The sequence below is a fragment of the Electrophorus electricus genome, chromosome 21 (genome assembly GCF_041902795.1).
Source record: "Electrophorus electricus isolate QZ-2024a chromosome 21, ASM4190279v1, whole genome shotgun sequence".
Taxonomy (NCBI): domain Eukaryota; kingdom Metazoa; phylum Chordata; class Actinopteri; order Gymnotiformes; family Gymnotidae; genus Electrophorus; species Electrophorus electricus.
In genome coordinates, this window is record NC_137517.1 from 3,290,829 (window position 1) to 3,312,500 (window position 21,672).

General features: G+C 42.6%; 1 protein-coding gene across 1 annotated transcript in view; it reads right to left on the minus strand.

Moving 5' to 3' along the window:
- Positions 1 to 3,499: 3,499 nt before the first annotated feature.
- LOC113576421 (inactive dipeptidyl peptidase 10) overlaps positions 3,500 to 21,672 on the minus strand; it is a 34,879-nt gene continuing 16,706 nt past the window's right edge. The window contains exons 6-25 of the mRNA XM_035521499.2: positions 16,846 to 16,898; positions 16,100 to 16,181; positions 15,668 to 15,788; positions 15,250 to 15,404; positions 14,974 to 15,071; positions 14,496 to 14,619; positions 13,110 to 13,151; positions 12,791 to 12,895; positions 11,879 to 11,970; positions 10,822 to 10,869; positions 9,994 to 10,112; positions 9,826 to 9,873; positions 9,058 to 9,156; positions 8,529 to 8,595; positions 8,022 to 8,216; positions 4,983 to 5,037; positions 4,745 to 4,844; positions 4,582 to 4,640; positions 4,398 to 4,470; positions 3,500 to 4,228 (exon numbers count right to left, since the gene is read on the minus strand). Of these exons, the coding sequence (XP_035377392.1) occupies positions 4,011 to 4,228; positions 4,398 to 4,470; positions 4,582 to 4,640; positions 4,745 to 4,844; positions 4,983 to 5,037; positions 8,022 to 8,216; positions 8,529 to 8,595; positions 9,058 to 9,156; positions 9,826 to 9,873; positions 9,994 to 10,112; positions 10,822 to 10,869; positions 11,879 to 11,970; positions 12,791 to 12,895; positions 13,110 to 13,151; positions 14,496 to 14,619; positions 14,974 to 15,071; positions 15,250 to 15,404; positions 15,668 to 15,788; positions 16,100 to 16,181; positions 16,846 to 16,898 (1,953 nt within the window). The 3' untranslated portion in view covers positions 3,500 to 4,010. The remainder of the gene's footprint in view (positions 4,229 to 4,397; positions 4,471 to 4,581; positions 4,641 to 4,744; positions 4,845 to 4,982; positions 5,038 to 8,021; positions 8,217 to 8,528; positions 8,596 to 9,057; positions 9,157 to 9,825; positions 9,874 to 9,993; positions 10,113 to 10,821; positions 10,870 to 11,878; positions 11,971 to 12,790; positions 12,896 to 13,109; positions 13,152 to 14,495; positions 14,620 to 14,973; positions 15,072 to 15,249; positions 15,405 to 15,667; positions 15,789 to 16,099; positions 16,182 to 16,845; positions 16,899 to 21,672) is intronic.

Here is a 21,672-nt window from a genome sequence, read left to right on the forward strand (position 1 = left end):
TCTTTCGCTGAAATGCGCACCCGAAAAAATGGTTTTGTTCCCTTTCATTTTATGTATTTGATATTGCACGGTCGGATCGAATTGTTACCAAAAAATAAAATGTCGTGATATTAAGAGTGCAATGTCTACCCATGAAAAATGCTATTTATCAAAAAAAAAAGAGAAAATAAAGACGTGTTTTATCAGGAGATCAGAGTGGTTTCGAGTGGATTGGGTTTTATGCAGAGGGCCGGATTCACTTGCCCCTTATGAATGTGAATAAGTGGCTGTAACGTCCTCATACTCAGCTTGTATGTCTGTATTCTAGTAGTAAACTACTAGTAACTTATCACAGCTGTGCTGTTGACATGCGAATATACGATCACAGCCCAATAAATACTCTTTCTATGGTGGGAGCACATATACTCTCAGAATCTGAGTCTAATCAGTTAAAAAACAACAACAGCAACAAAAACCTGACAGAAATCTTTGTTCTAATGGATTCACATCTCACCTATACACCGGTTTCCAGTTAATGGAGGAATATATTTTAAAACACCAATAACAGTCTATAACTCTCTGCATGAATTAAGCACAGAATACATTTCTGATATACTCAGTGTAGAAACCTAGCAGGCCTCTTAGACAAATGGAGTAGCACCCACAGCCTCAAACTAAACATGGTGAAGCATTGTACTTTATCTGGTAATCAATTTTTTAATTCTACTGTGAATTTTTAACTCATTACTTTACTTTTTTTTTTAATTTAATAGTTACAAGTGTTTCTTAATTTTTCATATTTAAATCAACTTTTTGAACTTCTATTTCTAAACCCCATTGAATTGCATTGTATATAAAATGTACTATATAAAAGTAATATGCTTTGCCTTGTGTTACTGCCTTTTGTAGTGTTTTTGTCAAATGTTTGGTTTTAGAGCACAAATGGCCTCCCTTAGACTTCCACAGTGTGTGATTCCATGATTATAAAATGCTTTTAGAAACCCTAAACTAATATACATCCATATCTGGGACACCTTACTGTTGAGCCTTTTGGAGGTATCGGGTACATAATTCAGCAAAACACTGATAAAGGGAGGTGCGTATCGGATGACCCCAGTGAAGAGCTTGCAATGTTGTGGTTTCTGGTATGAAGTGTATGGGCTGGGCCGTACGTGAAGCTATAACGGTTTTGTACAGGATCTTGACATCTGTGTAGAATTACAACTGTGGCATTAAATTCCTGCTTCACACTCTCTTGAATGTGAAGTAGAGTGTGTAGAGGTGGCAAGTTATCCAAAATGCTAATCTCAACATTTCAAATACAGATGAAAATGTCTTGCAAGTTTCCAATGTTTCCTTTTTAACAATGATTGGGAAAGATTCTACATTATGTATTCAAAAGCAGAGAAAGTGATAACTTGTGAAAATCCCTCATTACATATGGTAGGCTGCATTAAAGCTAATGAAAGAATTTCTGGTCTTAGAATTATGCCTCATGAATGTCTTGTTCTAAAACAGAGCATTTGCCAAAAATATCCTAAACACTGACCTATAAACACTGTATAAAATGGTATTTTATTTTAACAGGAGTATTATTTTAAACTAATATATAAAGGTGTAAGCAGTGGTGGGCCAAGTACACAAATCCTGTAGGCTTACTTCAGAGTAAGGGATACCCTTGATAAAATATTACTCCAAAAAAGGAAATGTTTTTCGTTTAAATGTACACAACTCAATGTTTAAGATTTTATTGGAAAAAGACCCTCAAAAACAGAGAATGAAGGACAGTCATGCATTATTTTTCACATTACAAGAAGTTCTGAGACAATTACATAGTGAAATAGTCTGAAATGTCATTTTCATTTGGAAAGATTTTTGAAATAATACATGTTAATTCACACAGTCACTATAAGAAAATGTGCCTAAAATACCAAGACAAGTGGAGATAGTTAAAGTGATTAAATCTTATTTCATGTAAATCTCTAAATCTCTAAAGGTATACCTTACAGGCCACCATATCATGTATGGCCAGTTGAATCACAGTTTCTTTGGATCACTGGTTTGTTAACTGTTGCATGTCCTGTACTCTGTTGATGTTTTTAATTATTTAAATGTATTTATTTTATTATTTTTTATATAAATGTATCACAAATACTCTATAGTCTGTGCAGAAATCTACTATAGAAAAATCATACATCCACCTTGTCCATATTTAAACAATAAAAAATCCATAGCTTATGTAAACAACAGTTGGTGGGCTGCATTTGGTGTGTGTGTATTTCAGAGGGAGAAATGTTATTACTCTCCTCGCACTTTTCTCAGCACGGTCACAGTTCAGCCACCTGTGTCAGAGTACTCAGATACTGAACATTTGTCCTGTACTTGATTACTTAATGTGATTTTAACACAATTACCTAATATTCTGTGGCTTTGCTCAGTTTAAGGAAATTTAAAGTGTTTACCAACAGAGGAGAATTAAACTGACATTTTCCTTTTTTTAAGTCGATGATGTCCATAAGTCTTCTATTATGGCTTTCTGAAAGTACAACGCATCCTATATTCATTCAGATTCAACTTGTGAGCATAACAGTGGTTCCAAAATAGGAGCATTATAACATTATTCCTAATTGTCTATGCATGTCATGACAGCAGATTAGTCACTCCTGTGAGGCAGACATCTCTTATGTGTGTGACCCTCAGTGAGCACTGTATGCCTTATTGCTATATTTACTGTGGTGCAATTTCTTCTCACAACTGTTATGTTTCATGAGAGATGCCTGAAATCTCCTACAGCAAGGCATGAGAAGTAAGTCAGCCCACCAGGTAGAAGTAAATCAGCCCACCACGTAGAAGTAAGTCAGCCCACCAGGTAGAAGTAAATCAGCGCACCAGGAAGAAGTAAGTCAGCCCACCAGGTAGAAGCCCCCCAGGTAGAAGTAAGTCAGCCCACCAGGTAGAAGTAAGTCAGCCCACCAGGTGGACTACACTGGGAAGGAGAAGGCATGCAGGGTATGAGGTCTGGGTTGATGAGCCATGTTAATCAGGAATGAGGAGACCTTTGTGGGCTTTGTACCTTTTAGTTTCATTCACTTTATTGTTACTTTATTGTTTAATCTGTTTATTTTAAAAACATTTGGAAGCAAAATAGATGATTATTGATCCTTTCAAAACCATAATACAGCAAAGCCTAAAGGGTTTTCAGTGAAACCTTTTATAAAAAAACACACAATGAAATATATTATGTGTCTATGACAACATACTGAGGCTTTTGTAAAGCACTGCATTACATGCAGATCAATGCGCATGTTGTGATATTGCCTCTTGGTCTTTTACACAGGGATAATTGCAAGCATTCCAATACTTAGAAACTCATGTCCATCATACAGTATACAAACTGACATTTATGGGACTTCTAGTGGATTCTCTCAATGTACAACGTGAAGGTACTGATTGCAATTGGCACGCCATGAAAAATTCATATTTCACCATGCAGCCATCTCATCATGCATAGCAAGAACTAGGTTCAAAGAACATATTGTAGCTTTCTGTTCCATTAAACGTACCATAGAAAACACTGTGGGTAACATGAGAGGTTACGTCAATGATTCTCTGCTATTGTGATCCATGTAGTTTGCACTCCGTCTATGGCAGTGACGTTACTTTGCCACAGAGTGTCACTGTGTGAACTTAGCTCATGTTCAGTGCTACGCTGCCTCTTTACTGACAACTTTGATTGGATCAGACTTTTGGACTTTATGTGCACTTAGAATATGTGCAATATGAAATATGAAGCAGAATTGGTGCGTTTATCTCAGCCACCCAGGACACATGGGAGATAAACACTGGAAATACATAAGGATTTGTAGCTGAAAGCATCAGTTGTTGGAAGTGGCAGGCAGGGCTGGTTTGTCTGATCCCCACACAGTCCCCCTTTCTGTTGGCTAAATAGAGCAGCCTAAGCTGCTAACGAGAAGGGAGACACTAGTCCACTGGATCTCTTTGGAGAACTGCGGGAGTGACCATGCATGATTTCAGTCCTCTTCCTCCTCTTCCTCTTCCTCTTCAGCAAGGAGTGGGTCGTGTTGGAGGCAGTTGTGAAAGTAATGCAGGAGGGAGCGTTGTAGGTGCTGGATGCTGCGCTCTTCTCGGAAAGTGTGGCCCTCGTCCGGGTACAGCTGCAGGGTGTAGTTAGCCTTCACCTTCACCAGGCGGCTCAGCAGTTCTGCACTGTGCTGGAAATGCACACGGGCTGCCCGCACGCACACACACACACACATACGTACACGCACATGTACATGCACACACACGTACACACATGGATACACACACGTATGCACGCACAGACACACACCGGGCTGTCGAACATTTACATAAATGCTATTGATTTAGGCTTTTGCGTTTCTGATTACACGGCATACCGTCCGCAGTGCCGTGCAAAAGGAGAAAGTTTTGATCCTTCAACTTGTGGACATCTTCCAGCAAAGAGGCCGACTGCGAAAAAAAAAAGAAAGAAAAAAAAGAGAAATTCCTGAATGAGCTCATTCGTGTCCTGGAAGATTATGAGTGCCAAGAATGAGGAAGTGACGTGAGTGCATGACTGACCATGTAGGCATGCTCTTCCTTTCCAGGGAGGCCCAGGTATCTTTCTGAGAAGGCTGCACCTAAGAAGGGGGTTGATTACACACAGGCATTGCTAACCAACCAAACAACCAAAGAAACTCAATGCACATTTGACCCTGTTGTGAAGGTGTGACTGGAAACGCACTATAAAGCCTGAAGTCTGTGATCGGGGCCATGACGGCTGAGCATCTGAACATCTGCTCAGTTGCCCTAAGGATCTTCAAGGTTAAATAGCCCCCAAATCCCTTTTAAGATAAACAAACATCAAAGCACTTTACAGAATAAATGGGCTGTAAACAAACTTAGAAAGTCATTTTTCCAGTGCATTATGTGAACAGTCTAAGCCTATTTTACAACACTAACTAATGAATTTTAAAAAGCACCTTTCCATAAAGAGCGATTCTTCGTCCATCAATGTAAGGCAACTGGCTCAGCCACCTGTAAAAAAAGATTCAAACAGATTAAGTGATTAACAATTAAATTAATAAAAACGTCCTATATGCAACGTGACTTGAAATACTAAGTGCAAATAATATCATTTTAGATATGTGTGCTAGCATAATGGATTTAAAATGAAACATTATCTTTAAATTAGAGTTGCCGTGGATCTGTGACTGGTGGATCATGCAGGAATGGTAGTGTTTTTCTTGGTGTGCTGTATGATGGTACAGTGATGTTTGTGCATATGACAGCTAATGAAAGTTCTGGGAGGTTCTGGATGGTTCTAGATGTAGCGTTTGTATCTGAGTCACTCAACATGAAGACCACAGGATGGCACGCTGTCAGAACAAATGAAACAGATACATTATCATTGTCTCAGTATACAAGTATATATATATATATTTTATACATATTAAATTTCAAGTGATGTTATGTGTCCTGCAAAGCTTTGTTCTAGGATCACTGTATAAATGTTGCTTATTTGTTTACAGTAATCTGTAAACATGGTATTAGATCCACTGTTCCTCCGGCAACACACATCTGCATGTATCAGTCAAACCAAAATGCTAGACACTATCTTAATATGAGGAGTGTGTAGAGGACATCAAAAGCTGCATATTGAGTAACTTCCTGCTACTTAGTTCAGACAAAACAAAAAGTGCTTTTACTTGATTCAAAAGGGTCCTAGAAGCAAGCTCTCTAATTATATCTGAAATCTCTGTGGCTTTTTACCTGCATTAGGAATGACCGTGAAAAACCCTGCCTTCAGTATTGACTCTGATCTCTTATTCGATGCACATATAGGTAAGATTACTGAAACAGCCTTCATCTATCTGTCAAACTTTGCTAAGCTACAGCTCTCATACTATTTCGTGTTTTTACCGCTCACAGTTTGGATCAGTGCAATGTCGTGCTGTCTGGATGTTGACATAGGTGACTAAGCAGGCGTGAGTCGTTCCAGAACACAACCAGAGTCGTTGCAGGAACCAGAGCTTTTAAGCATATTAGCTATATTTCATTCATACCACCTTGGTTGCCAGTTAAATTTCTACTTTACCTTAATAAATCTGTTGCTGAACATCTGCATCTTGACATTTCAAAGACCCCAATCTTGGCTGCTCTCACCTGCTTTCAGTACTACGCAGCCACATTAGCTTGCTGAGAAGTTATTCTCTAATTTAACTTAGATCGAAATATCGTAAGTTGGACTGTTGGTTTTCTAACAGATTCCATGTGTAACGGACACGCCTTCTGTACAGTCATCTTCTTCCGCTGGCTCCCTGCTGGGCCGTTATTGTCTCCACCCCTGTACATTATGCACACCAATAACTACTGTAGCAATCAGAAAGACCTGCATCTGGTCATGCTTGCAGACAGTTTTCGTATCGCAGGGTTGCAGCTGGAGAGGCATGGTGTTGTGCAGGGCTGCTTCTGTCATGTGCATGGTCACTTTTAGCACTTAGAATCATGAACATTACATCAGGGGCCTGAGCTTTTGCCTATAAAGCCCCCCGAGCTATGGAACCTTCCTGTCCACGTCTGGGGCTTCAAGTCTCGGCTGAAAACCTGGTTACTTAGTCGGACCTATGGCTGAATGCTTCTCCTCTTCAGATAATTCATAGTTTCAGGAATCTGCTACTGTGCTGTCGTTCGTGGGCAATCACGGCAGGTTAGCTGGCAAGATGTCTGGAGGTGTGCCGATGTCTCAGCGTCCTCCATGCCTGCAATACCTTCTGCTAGATCTGCGGGAGATCTGAGTTTCCGTTATGATCAGCAGACACATCGTTGTGTCAAGCACCGTTTGTTACAAACATACAATATGTTGTCTCTCCTTGTTGAGAGGAGAATTTCTACCTGGTAGAGCAGAGCACGATGGTAGTGACACGGTCACGTGTTCGATACCCAGTGAGCACCCATGCATGTACATGTCATACTTATATTGAACATTCACCTATTATGTTCTCATGGTAAGTAAGAATGCTAAGTCTTTGGAAAGGGATAAGGAGCACTTTCAGTAATGAGGAAGGTTCCGTGGAATGCAGGTTACAACTTGCGGAAAAGTACATCAAAAAGAAACTGATAATGTTCTAGAACAAAGTCTTCTGTGGCACTGAGACAGCACTGCTGATAAAGGAACCCAGTTATGATACAAACCCTGGCATCTCATCTGTGAGGCATGCTTGGGTACTAACGGCTGCCCAACAGAATCGTCTCATTTCTCTTAATGTAGCCAATGATGGCAGCTACAGGATGAAGTCGACCAAAGCACCTCAGCTCTCTACCGAGGCTAAATAACGTTTGCATTATTTTCGGGGCAAAAAAAACCCCCCAAAACTTTGCGTTTTCTTCTGAGCCCCAGCAAGCGCGTACGTGTCTCAATCCCGAAGACGAGGCCAAAGACGAGACCAAACGCAAAAAGCCCCTGACGATGGGCTCCAGCGCAAGACAGGACGAGCATCACCAAGGATGATGAGCACCATCTGGTGATTTCTATTTAAAGTCACAGACTTTAAACAATCATGGAAACGGGATATAACGTGGCAAATTTATGGAAAATTATGTTCATCTGTACAATTACTTTTGGACCCCCGCAATAAGGAATCTATGTATGAAAAGGTTGTGATTCCTGTCCAAATATAAATGTGGACACCTTCAAATTAAAGCATTTTAACACAGATAGATAGATAGATAGATAGATAGATAGATAGATAGATAGATAGATAGATAGATAGATAGATAGATAGATAGATAGATAGATAGATAGATAGATAGATAGATAGATAGATAGATAGAGTGAAACAAATACTTCCTCTTTGGATAAATATTATCGAATTAATTTACTTTTTATGTTTCCTCAACTACATTAGCCTTTTTGCTTCTAATCCCAAATAATTTGTCAAATAAATCTAATCTATGCTAAAATCTAATCTAGCTGTACCATGTCAGTTTGGCATTAGAACAGTAATTGGAACAAGACTCACTCTACTACCCCCAGGTGCTCTTTGATTCGGAGTGATCCTAGTCTGCGGGCGTCTGGTGTGTTTGTGCGCTGGCCTGGACCCACTTTGCTTTTTCTGTCCACCCAGACCACAGCCACGCCGTACAGACTGGACAGGACCTGTGGCCAGCTAAGGGTGAACTCCTCTGTGACTGACTGCATTCCCGGACTCTCGTCACTGTGACGGGCGTTGATACAGCGAGTGAGAGGGATCAAAATGAATGTACGTAAAAAAAAATAATAATTAAAAATAGGAAGAGAGCGGTTAGCACCATATGTAAAGTATAATATAATAGCTAAGCTGGTGGAATGATGAACATATTTCGAATGAGGTCACAATCTCCTGATTACACCAAATGTTTATTACTCATCTAAGTCAATGCTGAAGCAATTACAGTACATTAATTAACCATGCAATATAATGAAGCACACTGAGAGGGTGGCTGTAATAAAGATGATTGATGGTTGATAAGACACAGTGCAGGCTTACACCATGATAAGGAGCGGGTGCAAGTTTTCCTCATACCCCGGGGGCAGGGAAAGCTTCAAATGCAGATCTGGAATTATGCACAGAGGCAGTTAAAACAGGACAGACCCTGCTCCCCCGTTGAATACTGCAGAGGTTATGTTGGAAACTCATAAATATTCAAACACCCATCAAATTGTTTCCTCTGAGTGGGTTTGGTTTCTCTCTCTCTCTCTCTCTCTCTCTCTCTCTTTTTCAGTCATAAATTAGTGTACAGAAATGTAGACACATATATGTACATTCTAGTAAATATGAGCACACACACACACACACACACACACACACACACACACACACACACACACACACACACACACACTCACTCACTCACTCCTGAGGAACATGTACACCTGTAATGGTTTGCAAATAAGCAAATCTGGCTGCTGTATAGATTCAGTTAGAATAGAACAAAAACAGAAACAATTAGATTGATTCTAATATACCCAAAATGGTAAAGATAAACTGACAAAAATCAGTTGGAGTATCACTTTACCGTAGCTGTCAGAGGAGATTGTCCTGTAGAGTGTCTCTGGAAGATGCTTAACACTAAGAGATGTTGCTAGGAGGCTGTTTTCCTCCACCACTGTGTATCCTGACAGTGTGACACATCAGTTCCATTTACAGCAATTAAATTTAACTGATGCATTTCTTAAACAAACGCATATTTCAGTGAGCAGGGTGAAGCATTAAACTTAATAAGCGTCAGATATAAAACATAAGCTGTCCTCCAAAACAATTTTGATAGGGGCATGCAAGAGGGAAACGAGATGAACCGCAGTGCCTCGTAAACTGACGGTCTCGTGTTCTTCGAGGATGACAACGAGCACACTTGTTCTCTTTGAGAACCGCAGACATTCAAGGCTATCAGCCTTGCTGTAGACTCCAGTTCCTGACCATGTTATTGTGCCTTTTCCTCCGTAGGAGCTGGATAAAACGGAGCCCCATCACGGGAAGCAGCGAGTCCAGTGACTCCCACAACAGTTCAATGACGGCTAATCACTCAGTATCAAATGAGCCGTGCTGTTAACTATTAACTAATCTCTTCTGCTGGAATCTAACATTAGTTTATGGATACATTAGTCCTAATTATTATTATTTTTTTGCTAATCCCACCTTAGTTTATGAAGTCTTGTTCTGCAAATGTAAACACTGGAGGCATCATTTAAAAGTGCCTGCACTGTTGTTTCCTTGAATGTTAGAGATGAACCATAAGTGGAGGAGACTGACCATGATGGCAGGAGGCAAACAAGAGCTCACTCACGTGAGGGGTCACCCGTACTGTGGATGGTCACCTTGGGAACCCCTGGGCCTGCAAACACAAACATTAAAGAGAATAGGGAAAAAGATATGACAATGTCCACAAGGGTATTTGTGTGTGTGTGTGTACTGGGGTTTTCATGTACACATAAGCAGCTGTGTCATTTCCCACCTAAACAGTATAGTGCGAAGTGTGTCTGGTTGGGACTGAACTCGGCTCTGAAGAAACTACAGTTCTCAAAAAGGTCGCAGGTCAGACAGTGACGACGGAACACTCCTCCAAGTTCAACGCTGAAAGACAAACGCACACATACAACAATAAAGCTAAAACTTTACCACCAGTAAAACCAGCAAGGCATTTTATCAGCGGCTGTAGTCTGAAATACGGACAAACTGGTGGCACTGTGATCTCACCCTCTGGATGGGAACATGGCAATAAAAAAAATTAAAAATCAATGTGCACTCATGGACTGGGCTGAGTGACTAAGAGGCTTAACATATTAATCACGGGGTAGAGAACATTGCCTCGATTCAAGTGAGTCACACTCACACTGATTCTCTGCAAGCACTCTCAACCCTCCCCTTACTGTTAAATGAATTAGATGGCAGCCTGCATGAAGCCCTCCAGAGTTCATCTGCTGCTAAAAAAAAGTCCCCAGAAACATGACAATTCAGGCATCGTCCTGCTTATTGCTGGCAGATAGTAACCTATCGTAACTGAAGGTACTGAAGCCACACGGATTCCATGGAGTCCGAGGCGTGTATAGCTCATGCGCCGGTAAAAATTACCCACCATAAAGGAGGATGGTGACGTTCAAAATAAGTGTCCCATTAATGAGAACATAAAATACCTCTCCCAAAGTGCACCGCCTGTGGAATGTAAATGTAAATAATGCTGTGTGATGGGCTGGCCATGGGGGGTCTAGGCAAAAGCCTCTCAGAGTGATGAAGTATTCAATTACAGCTGGGGGGAAATTTCAGAAGGGAGACAGATGCTCACCTGTATAAGTGCCTGCTGTGTCGCGATTCCTCCGTGCTCAAGAAATAACTGCAGAGAGAGGAAACAGAGAGCATGGAGCTTTTCAAAATAAGGCTTTCACACTGATAAAAGGCAAAAAAAAAAAAAAAATACTAAGAGTGTTCCTAAGTAACTGCACCATTTAAACTGCCTGGTTACATATCCCCAGACTCTGCAGTGAGTGCATGGGATATGTAACAGCCTCTGGGTAACTGAGTGTAGCAGTTGAATTATAGAGGGACTGCAACCGTTTTTTTTGTTCACACACCCCACTTTAAATTCATATTCTTTCAAACCTGACATTTCTTGTCAAGTCAAATATTCCATTTTCAGTCCAACATGTACGCACACATAGGCAAAATAAAAGAAAACCAAAAAATATAGTTAATTACTAGTTAATTATTGATTAGCTGCATTACATATAGTGCAGGCTGCAAAGAGTCCATGAATATCCCATTAATTCACTAAATAGCAGTTTAACCATGCACTGTGATAAGTGAAATGCATTTATCTAAAACAACTCCAAAGTGAGTCAGAAGGGATTTTTCTTTTACGAACGCTATTGCTTGATTTGAAACGTGCCACAGAAACATCCGGCTTCAGGATTCCGATCGTAGTTCTCTAAAAACCAGTTTGCACAGATTAATCTTATGACGTGACTCTGAAGCATCAGAGATTGTATCTCTAATTCTATTAATGTTGACACCACAGGAATGCAGCCAGTCTCCAGGACTAAGCTGGATCTGTTCCCAGAAAAAACAAACCGTGCAACCACAAGCATTTTAATATACTGACATGCACACTTTGAAGTGGTTAGTCGAAATGTTATATTTATTTTATGTGATCATTATCACAGTGCAACAGAGGAGTACACATGAAAAATTAATCACAGTCTATGCACATCTAAATTAAGGAGCCGGATATTAATTAAATGTCATCTGTGGTTCCTCAGTATGCCGGGAGAGGATTAGAAGCTCGGATGGAGGCATAGATGGAGGCACGGATGTTACAGGTCTGCGGTGAGGTGCTCCACCCGTACATTTTGCTGTTCTCCTCATCAAGGGCGCAAAGTTGAGCCACATCCCAGTTGCCTGAAGTAAGGAAACGAGGAGATGCAGAGAGAATAGCAGGCTGCAGAGAGAGAGAGAGAGAGAGAGAGGGAGAGAGGGAGAGGGAGTGGGTGAGAGAGAGAGAGGTAAAGAGAGAGAGAGAGAGAGAGAGGGAGAGAGAGGGAGAGAGAGGGAGAGAGAGAGAGGGAGAGAGGGAGAGAGAGAGGGAGAGAGAGGGAGAGAGAGGGAGGGAGAGAGGGAGAGAGAGAGGGAGAGAGAGGGAGAGAGAGGGAGAGGGTGAGAGAGAGAGAGAGAGAGAGGGAGAGAGGGAGAGAGAGAGAGGGAGAGAGAGAGAGAGAAGGAGAGAGAGAGAGAGGGAGGGGCAGTTGATGGATTTGCAAATTGGGTGAGACGGAAGAAGAAAAGCGAAGAAGAAAAGAGGGAGAGAAAGAAGAGAATGGGTCTAAACATGCACATTAAGCTTGTGAGGCATGAAGGGGAGCGTAGCAGCAGAGAAATACAACACACAGTAACAGTGCACGTAGAGCAGAGCGGAAGCTTGACTACATACACAACAAACCACGTGTCATTCTGTGCGCAGCGGATCCCTCACGTGTTGACGAGAAAGTCAATATTGTAAAACAAATGTTTCATTTTGCCAATAGTTCCCACACTGCTGGATCTTAGCCTAATCAGTTTAGATCACAATGGTCTGCTGTGTTTAGTAAACGTGTCGTGGTTCGGTTCCTTATATTAGCTTCATGTGAGCTTTGGAGCTGTGTAAGACATTCCCTTGTTCCATTTAGGGCTTTTGAAAAGGGAGAATTTATTCATCGACAGCCAGAGTAACTGTAAGTAATTGCTTTGCACTGATCAGCATGAAGTCAGTGTCTCCAACAAACCTGAGCAGGAAGACTGGCAATATGGCGGAACTCCCCACTGGCCCCTTGCTTAGCAGGCAGCGTAAGGTAGAACTGGGAGCCATCTGCCGAGAACAATGGCGCCTCCTGTTGGGCGAGTCACGGTTAATGCACGCTCACACAGCCAGTCGGCGGCAGCGCACGCAGCACTGATACAATCTGTTACCGTGACTGATGGACTCCACTTTCATAAATGAAGGTGTGGAGGCTGCAACATGATTGCACTGCACATCATACCTCCGGGAGAGGGGGAGAGCGAACGAGGGAGCGAGAGACTGGAAGTGAGAGGGACCGACTGTACCTGGTTCTGGTCCTGCAAAAGGTCCTTGGCCATTTTGTGTTTCTGAGGGCATGAGAAAGAAAACGGAGCAGATTAAAGGTGCCATACGTTACGGATTAAGAACGTGCGCGTCGGCATAGGGGCAGGTTGTGTCACAGAGAGCGCGCTTCTCTAGATAGCATTGCAACATCTTGCTCAGCTTCAGACGCCACATGTCTCGAGGACCCTTTTTATTTCTATCTGAACTTTGATGTAACTGAAACAATTTTCAGATTTTATTGCATTAGTCACAGAACAGGAATTACTTGTCACAGTGCTGCTGCTGGACTATTTTCCTCTTACATAGAGCATTGAGAGAGACCCAGTGAGCCTTAAAGGAGCAAAAAGTACATTTTTCGAAGATTCTTCTTCATTTTATTGAAACTATTATGAAAGCAATATTTCAAAGCCATTATATCGATACCTAGTGGCCTGGATGTCTCAGAGATTCTATACTATATGTATTTTAAACATGGCCGCCTCCATGTAGGAGAGCCGCTCTATGGAGCATAGACTGGTTCATTTGAGGTTTCATTCTTCATCTCATATGAGCTGCACTTTATAGAACAATGTACAAAATAAGAATTTAATTACTTTCATAAATACTGTTTGCTACTTTTTCTTGGAAAAATGACTATTACTCCTTAAAAAACTAAAGTCGAAGCTTCCAAAACTATGTACAGTAGGGAGTCTGGCAAGTCCTGCACTGCTCAGCTGTGTGATCACCCTACTGTACTTTATTCCATTAAATACTGTACTCATTAATCAGCTAAGATAAGGTGTAAACATGTTTTGGTGTCAGGGTATTTTCATGAATTAGCACATTAGTAAATTACACTCATAAAGTAGTAGTCCCACAGAATACTTATGCCCATGAACACACACACAGACACACACACACCCCCACACACACGCGCACACACACACACACACACACACACACACACACACACACACACACACACACACACACAGACAGACACACACCTGGACACACACACACACACAAATATATATATATATATATATATATATATATATATATATATATATATATATATATATATATATATATATATATATATTTATTTATTTATTTTGCATACATGCTGATAGAGTGACCTTTTTATTTTAAAATGGATTGCACAAAGAAATTGGGGGCTTAAGGCTGAATGTTTTGCACTGAATCATTCGCAGAGCAAGAAAATGATCCAGTGTGAAATTTGGCTAAGCGGGCGCCAGAGCAGCCGAGAATCCCCTGCACCGCTGCAAAGGCTGCTGAAGGCAGAGCAAGGCTTGAATGAATGGCCACGTCACGCATAAAGACACCCACTGGGGTGGCCGTGGACCTGACCGTTGACCTCTCACCTCTGCACAAGCTCCTGTCGTAGCCTCGCACACACACAGTACAGACTGGTTTTGGACACGGTTAAGCCAGACCACGGCCAGACGAGTGCTAGTGATCCAGTTTACCATGGAGATGTAGCTCTCTCTTCATCATGTGAGAGGGAGAGAGTAAGAAAGACATGAAAAGGAGCAGATATAATAATATTAAAAGAAATAACTGAGAAACAGGAATGGGAGTCGTAAAAGACTGCACTGTAAAAGGACTCCTAATGATGTAGAATGAAACAGAAAGATAGCAGAACAGATGAAAGCAAAAAAGATAATGAAAGTTCTTTCCAGCCCAATGCTTTGATTATAAGTATTTTTCCCAGAGCAACAAATCACTTTTAAGGAACATTTCGTCATATCTCAGTAGGCAAGGTTCTTTCACACCTCAGGTTTCAGAGTTCTGTACGCGTGACGTACTGCGTGCATGGCCACAGGCTGATTGCGGCTCTACCTTATGGTCTGGGAGTCCGGAGGAATCATTTCCAGGGTGTGTGCGGGACCATAGAGGTTCACCACAAACAGGCCCACCACAGGGATGCTGGATCCAGCCTGTCCAAAGGGACATGTACAAGGTTTTTTTTCCCATCTCAACAAAACAGGCACAAACTAGTTTATCTGTCTCTTTGACGTTTCTGTTTCACTTGATTAATATTTTAATCTTTGAATTACCTATGCATATTGTTTGGACTTCATGTATTGGAATGCAGTAATATGTTCCTTTTCTTACCTTAGGGTAGGGGTAGAGCATATTTGAGGGATACGTCCCACCCAGGAAATGGGGTATCTCCATTAAGGGTGTTGCAGAGTTGTTGATTTTAAGGTATGCCAGACGCGCACCATCTTTGGACCACCAGTGGGCTGGATACTTTAGTAGGATCTCCTCTATGAAAGCAGGAGAGTTCAAAAGTGAACAAATCAAATTCCAATTCACCTCCAATTTCAGACTCATAAGTTTAAAGGATTCACTCCACTTGATTGAAAGAAAGAAATCTGTTCTCTGCATTGCAAGGCCACTATCAGTGTTGGCTGGTAAACTTACCATTTCATTTAGACCGTCACACTCTGACCACTCAACCCAGTCTCACAAATGCATGACTTACAATGAGCAAACAAACAAATCCCACCCAGACCTTAACCCCTCTAACCTTCATAGGTCCAGTCACTCAGTCCATTGACCTCTTGTCCAACTTTTCCTGAGGTCGTGAGACGCATCGCTGGGCTGGATACGTCCGCCTTGTAGTAGATGTCATTTTCAAACACGTAGATCTGGCAGAGCAGAGACAGTGAGAGCAAACAGTCGTAATGTTTACAGCTGATTGACACCATTGTACTGCTGCACACTGAATGCTAAACAAAAATAAATAGATAGATAGATGGATAAATGGACAACAATAGAACAGTTTGTTGAGTTCAAAAGACAGCAGTAAAAAAAATTGCTGTGCTCCTATAACTGAGACACAGTAATTGGAATTGAAAAATAGAATAAAAGCTTTTGAATGAGATACTTTCTCCACAAACACAAAATACTTGTGTGTGGTGTAAAGACGCACTGTGGGTGAGGTATTGAGAGTTCTCACCAGCTGGTTCTCCTGAGGACCCCATGCTGCATACTGTAGAACCGACACTTCTACACCAGCTGGGATGAGGTCCAACACCTCCCTACAAACACACACACACAAACATGCACACAAACACATGCACACAAACACACACACGTGCACACATACACACACACACACACACACACACACACACACACACACACACACACACACACACACACAAAGTTCATTTGATAGTTACTGCACTGTGTTTGAAACCAGATCAAATCAAGCAGAAGGAACTTCACCATCTGACAGAATGTTTGAGAGGCATCATGAAAACAGCAAGATGCAAATGCAGAGATCATACCAAACAAAACAAAGACAGAACCACACAGTAATACCAACCAAACAAGCCAAGAGGTCACATCATGCAATGGAAACTCACTTTAGGATTTTAGTGAGTCTAGTGATTTGTCAACAGTCAAACAACAGGCAAAAAAGCTTCAAGGCATTCCCTGATGTTTCCCTGATGTGATATCTGCCAGGCCGCAAACCCTTCTGCAGAATGGAATGTATCCTCCATGAAAATCTAATAATAACAGCATATTTTGAGCTTACAAAGAGATTGCAGCTCTCCCACTGGAAAGCTGCCATCTGGGTCAGTATTTGCAGTCTTAGAGGGATGCCTGATGGCTGAGTATGGGTACTGTCTGACTCATGGGCCTAGCTGGTAATGAGCATGCCCAGTGCAGCCCATGCAGTGCACTTCCACTACCTACCCACTGGCCACGGTGTAGAGAACATAGGAGGCAGTGAAGGACAGTGAGAATACCTGAAAAGTGGCAAAGCACACTGTGGAACCCTGGAGTTTGTACACATATACACACACACTCATACATACACACATATACACACACACACACACACACACTCATATACATATACACACACTCACGCATAGGAGGCAGTGAAGGACAGTGAGAATACCTGAAAAGTGGCAAAGCACACTGTGGAACCCTGGAGTTTGTATGCAGTCGCCCACACACACACACACACACACGCGCACACACACACACACACACACACGCACACACACACACACACATACACACACGCACACACACACACACACACACACACACACACATACACACACACACACTCACACACGCACACACACACACACACACACAAACACACGCACACACACCCACACACACGCACACACACACGCACGCATACATAAACAGACCACACATATAAATACATTCAGGCGCACACACCTCCAGTTCATTCTCTACATCTATTACAATACATTACCAGTTTTCTTCTAAAGCAGATTTCAAAAGTTACAGAGAGCAATTTCATTATTAAAAACTCCATTATGTTTGGAAGTGATCCAAGACCCAGAATCCCTGTGGTTTTATGGGGCAATTAGAACAGTGAAGGCCTGTCAGCCACCAAAGAGAACTCTATCAAGAACCACAATATTTCAGAATAACAGGGTGAGAGCAAGAATAACAGTTATTTTACAACTGCTACAACACATTTTTTGAAATGATATCCCATTTTTCCAGAACCTTAAATTCAAACCCAATTCACTAAATTGCAAGCAAACTGTTGATTCAAATCTAGACTATAGCGAAAATCAACTTACTAAAGACGCTATTGTACAAGGGACAAAAAAAATCATGCTTGTGAAATTCATGTGAGAAGTGAGTAACGTGGACCAGTGCATTGAAAAATCTTTCAGACAGAAAGAAAAATGTTCATTTATTGTGTATTGCATCTCTAGGCACTGGTAGGCCAAAGGACTTTATCTACATAACATGCAATATTTTCTCTAGCCAGTAAGGTGGCCATTTCCCCCAAAGGTGTAATAAAGAATGCATTTATTTGAGAATTATGGATTGTCTTTGAACTATTCATGGACCCAAAACTGCAATAAAAAATGCCGAAGTATGCTGTTGAACTATTAGAACTATGGACTGTCCACCTCCACAGAGAACTGTCTTAAACACCACAGCCTTTGAAATTAATAGGGTGAGAAGATAATGCAATTTTTGAATAACTACTAAAACACATTTTCTGAAGTGATCTAATTTTAATCAAAACCTTAAATACAGATCCAGAAACTGAAAAAAAGCACTCTAAAAATTGCTGGGCTACCGCAAGCCACCAGGAAGAGCTTTAGCACCACTTGTCACTAAAGATATTCCCTCGGTTGGCAAGTTGAAGATAGTGGTAGTGGTGGAGAACACTGCCTAACACACTGATCCAGAATCTCCTCCAGAAGTTCATCTTGGCTAAGACTTGTTGACTGTGAAGGCCATAGCCTATGATCTACATCATTTCACAGTGTTTAGTGATCACCCATTCCTTGTGGATGGGGCACGGTCAGTCCGTAAGAGACCACACCCACCAGGATAGAAAAGTCTCATTATCGGATAAAGGTGATGTATTGATCTGCAGTGACCCTTCTCTCTAAGGGCACAAAATTTCAACAACAACCAGATTTCAACCACGATTTCCAACTATTTATTCAGGTTTTTCCAAGTACACCTGATTTAGAAGTAACTTTTAGTCACTGTTCCTGCTGAAATTCTCGTCAGCTGAGCAGTCTTTTCCCACCTTGCACCCTGGGATGCTGGGATAGGCTTGGCTCCCTGCAACCCTGAATTGGATTAAGCGGTGTAGTAGATGGATGCATAAATGAGTCTTTCTGACTGAAGCTTCTGCCCGAATTATCAACCCTCTTTCAAAGTCACTTAAATCTTTAATCCAAAACGGAGGCCAACCGAGTCTGCTCAGCATGTTTCACGTACATCACCATAGTGATGGTATCTTCCAGAAGCGGGGGTGCCGGACGATACCATCTGGACCTGTCATGTTTCCCCAGTCATTTATTCAGGTGCTTCCTTCAATTTTGTCACCCGTCTGTATTTAGTAACCACGCGTTACTATCGTCTCTTCGGTTACATTTGCATTTAAAATGAAGCTCATCAGTGTCTAAAGCACGACGTCCGTGTTGTTTGTACTTCACCGGAGCGATTCGCAACTTCTGCATTGAGGTCTACTGTGCTTTCTGTGTTTTTTTTCCTGGGTGGAAAGATGTGCTTACATCTAGGCAAAAAGACTTTAAGAGATTTGCAGTTTGCATGACAGGTGAATGTTGTACATAGGTTTGCCAAAAGAGTTTTTTATAACCGAAGAAAACGTTTGTTGAATTGAACTGAACTGAACCGAACAAATATTAAAGTACATTTTTCCAAATACAGTGTATCCAATGTGGAAACAGGTCAAAGAAAAGCCTCATTTAGTCCTCCATTCTGTGATGAAGACCTGCAGTACACCAATACTACTACACTACTCCTCTTATCTAGTGTATGTTTGTGTAGTTTGTCCATGTGAGGAGCTAAACTGTACCCTTGGTCAGTTTAGGCTCAGTTAATGATCTGTGTCACATCAACATCAACCATATCTTTTTTTGGCCATTTCTCTGTATGAGGTATGGCACACAGGATGCAAAAGAAAGAGGCTAATTTTCCAAAAGACTGAGACAAATGGGATGAAATATCACCCCTGTCCTGTATGCTAAAACAGAGCTGTTTGTCCTGAATTGAGAAATACCAGTGTGACTTGCATGATGGCAGGCAAGGAGAGGAATTCTCCATTAAAGCTACACTCACAAGATGAATATCTGTGGGAGAAGAGGAATCGGGCTGATCAACAGCAAGCACCCAACAGTGGTTACGTGCTGTTATAATACCATGACAAAGCATGCGACAAAACCAGCAGAAAAACCCCCCAAATATGCCCATTACTTGAAGAAAAGGATGAACTGCTGTGGATATATGTCACAATACACGGAGAAATGCATTACACTGTACACAGATGGAGAAGAAAGAAAGAACGAAAAAGACAAGCTAGCGAGGAGCTAAATAAAGGGTAAGGTGTGGAAGGAGCAGGTGTAGCGGGTGTAGTGTGTGGAGAGGGTGTGGCAGGTGTAGTGGGTGGAGAGGATGTGGTGGGAGTAGCGGGTGGAGAGGATGTGGTGGGAGTAGCGGGTGGAGCGGGTGGAGAGGGTGTGGCGGGTGTAGCAGGTGAAGTGGGTGGAGAGGGTGTGACGGGTGTAGCGGGTGCAGAGGATGTGGTGGGAGCAGCAGGTGTAGTGGGTGGAGAGGATGTGGTGGGAGTAGCGGGTGGAGAGGGTGTGGCGGGTGTAGCAGGTGAAGTGGGTGGAGAGGGTGTGGCGGGTGTAGCAGGTGAAGTGGGTGGAGAGGGTGTGACGGGTGTAGCGGGTGCAGAGGATGTGGTGGGAGCAGCAGGTGTAGTGGGTGGAGAGGATGTGGTGGGAGTAGTGGGTGGAGAGGGTGTGGTGGATGTAGCAGGTGAAGTGGGTGGAGAGGGTGTGGCGGGTGTAGCGGGTGCAGAGGATGTGGTGGGAGCAGCAGGTGTAGTGGGTGGAGAGGATGTGGTGGGAGTAGTGGGTGGAGAGGGTGTGGTGGATGTAGCAGGTGAAGTGGGTGGAGAGGGTGTGGCGGGTGTAGCGGGTGAAGTGGGTGGAGAGGGTGTGGCGGGTGTAGCGGGTGCAGAGGATGTGGTGGGAGTAGCAGGTGTAGTGGGTGGAGAGGATGTGGTGGGAGTAGCAGGTGTAGTGGTTGGAGAGCATGCAGCAGATGTAGCAGGTGCAGCAGGAGTAGTGGGTGGAGCGGGTGGTGGTGCAGGCAGCAGGCAGCATGCTGGGTGCAGGCCAGCATGGCTGCAGGAGTCATGGGCGATGTCACACTGCGGACCACACTCTCGCCCAGCATCCCATCAGAGCCTGATTACTGAAGAGCTCCTGCACATATATCTGTCCAGTCCCAGGTTCTGCCTAATAACTCATCACTTCATCGGAGGTGCGTGTGTGTGAATGCGAGTCTGAGTCACATTCGAGGCTGTTTGTGTGTCTTGGAGGAAAGTGTCTGTGTGGGGGGACAGAGGGGATTCTAATGCGGCATTGAAGTGTGTGAGTCATAAATCTTTCTGCCAAGCTCTACATGCCTCTACCCCTTTGTCAGAATTTGCAACTCTAATATCTCTACTGTACACAGGTAATGCGGAGGGCATTTATCAGTGTAACATGGAAACCATAGTATGCGCACCTATTTACTGAATGAAATGGCACTAAGCTTTGTGTCCAACAATTAAGGAGGGGTGCACGTACATTTATTCCACTGAATATATTCCTGTCGATACATAAAGGAATGTTTCTGTTAGGATAAACCCCAGAGATCACTTCAGACTTACACAGCTCTCGAATTCCTCTCACCCTTCTCTCCCCTCTTCATCTCTTGGCCCTGCCTCTCTCTGTGTTCCTCTTCTGTCTGTTCTCACTCTTGACTCTTTCGTCCCTGCTTTCTGTTCTCCCTGCATTTCTCCTCCTCCTCCTCGCTGCTCCGTGGTCCTTCCTCCGTACCCTTTCCACGTTTCTCTCTCTCTCTCTCTCTCTCTCTCTCTCCATCAGTAGTCTCTCTGGCTCTGCCCCTTCCTCTTTTCCCTGCATGCTGTGACTGGTTTCGATCGCCAGGGTAATCTGAGGGAGGCAGAAGATCTTCTCCACC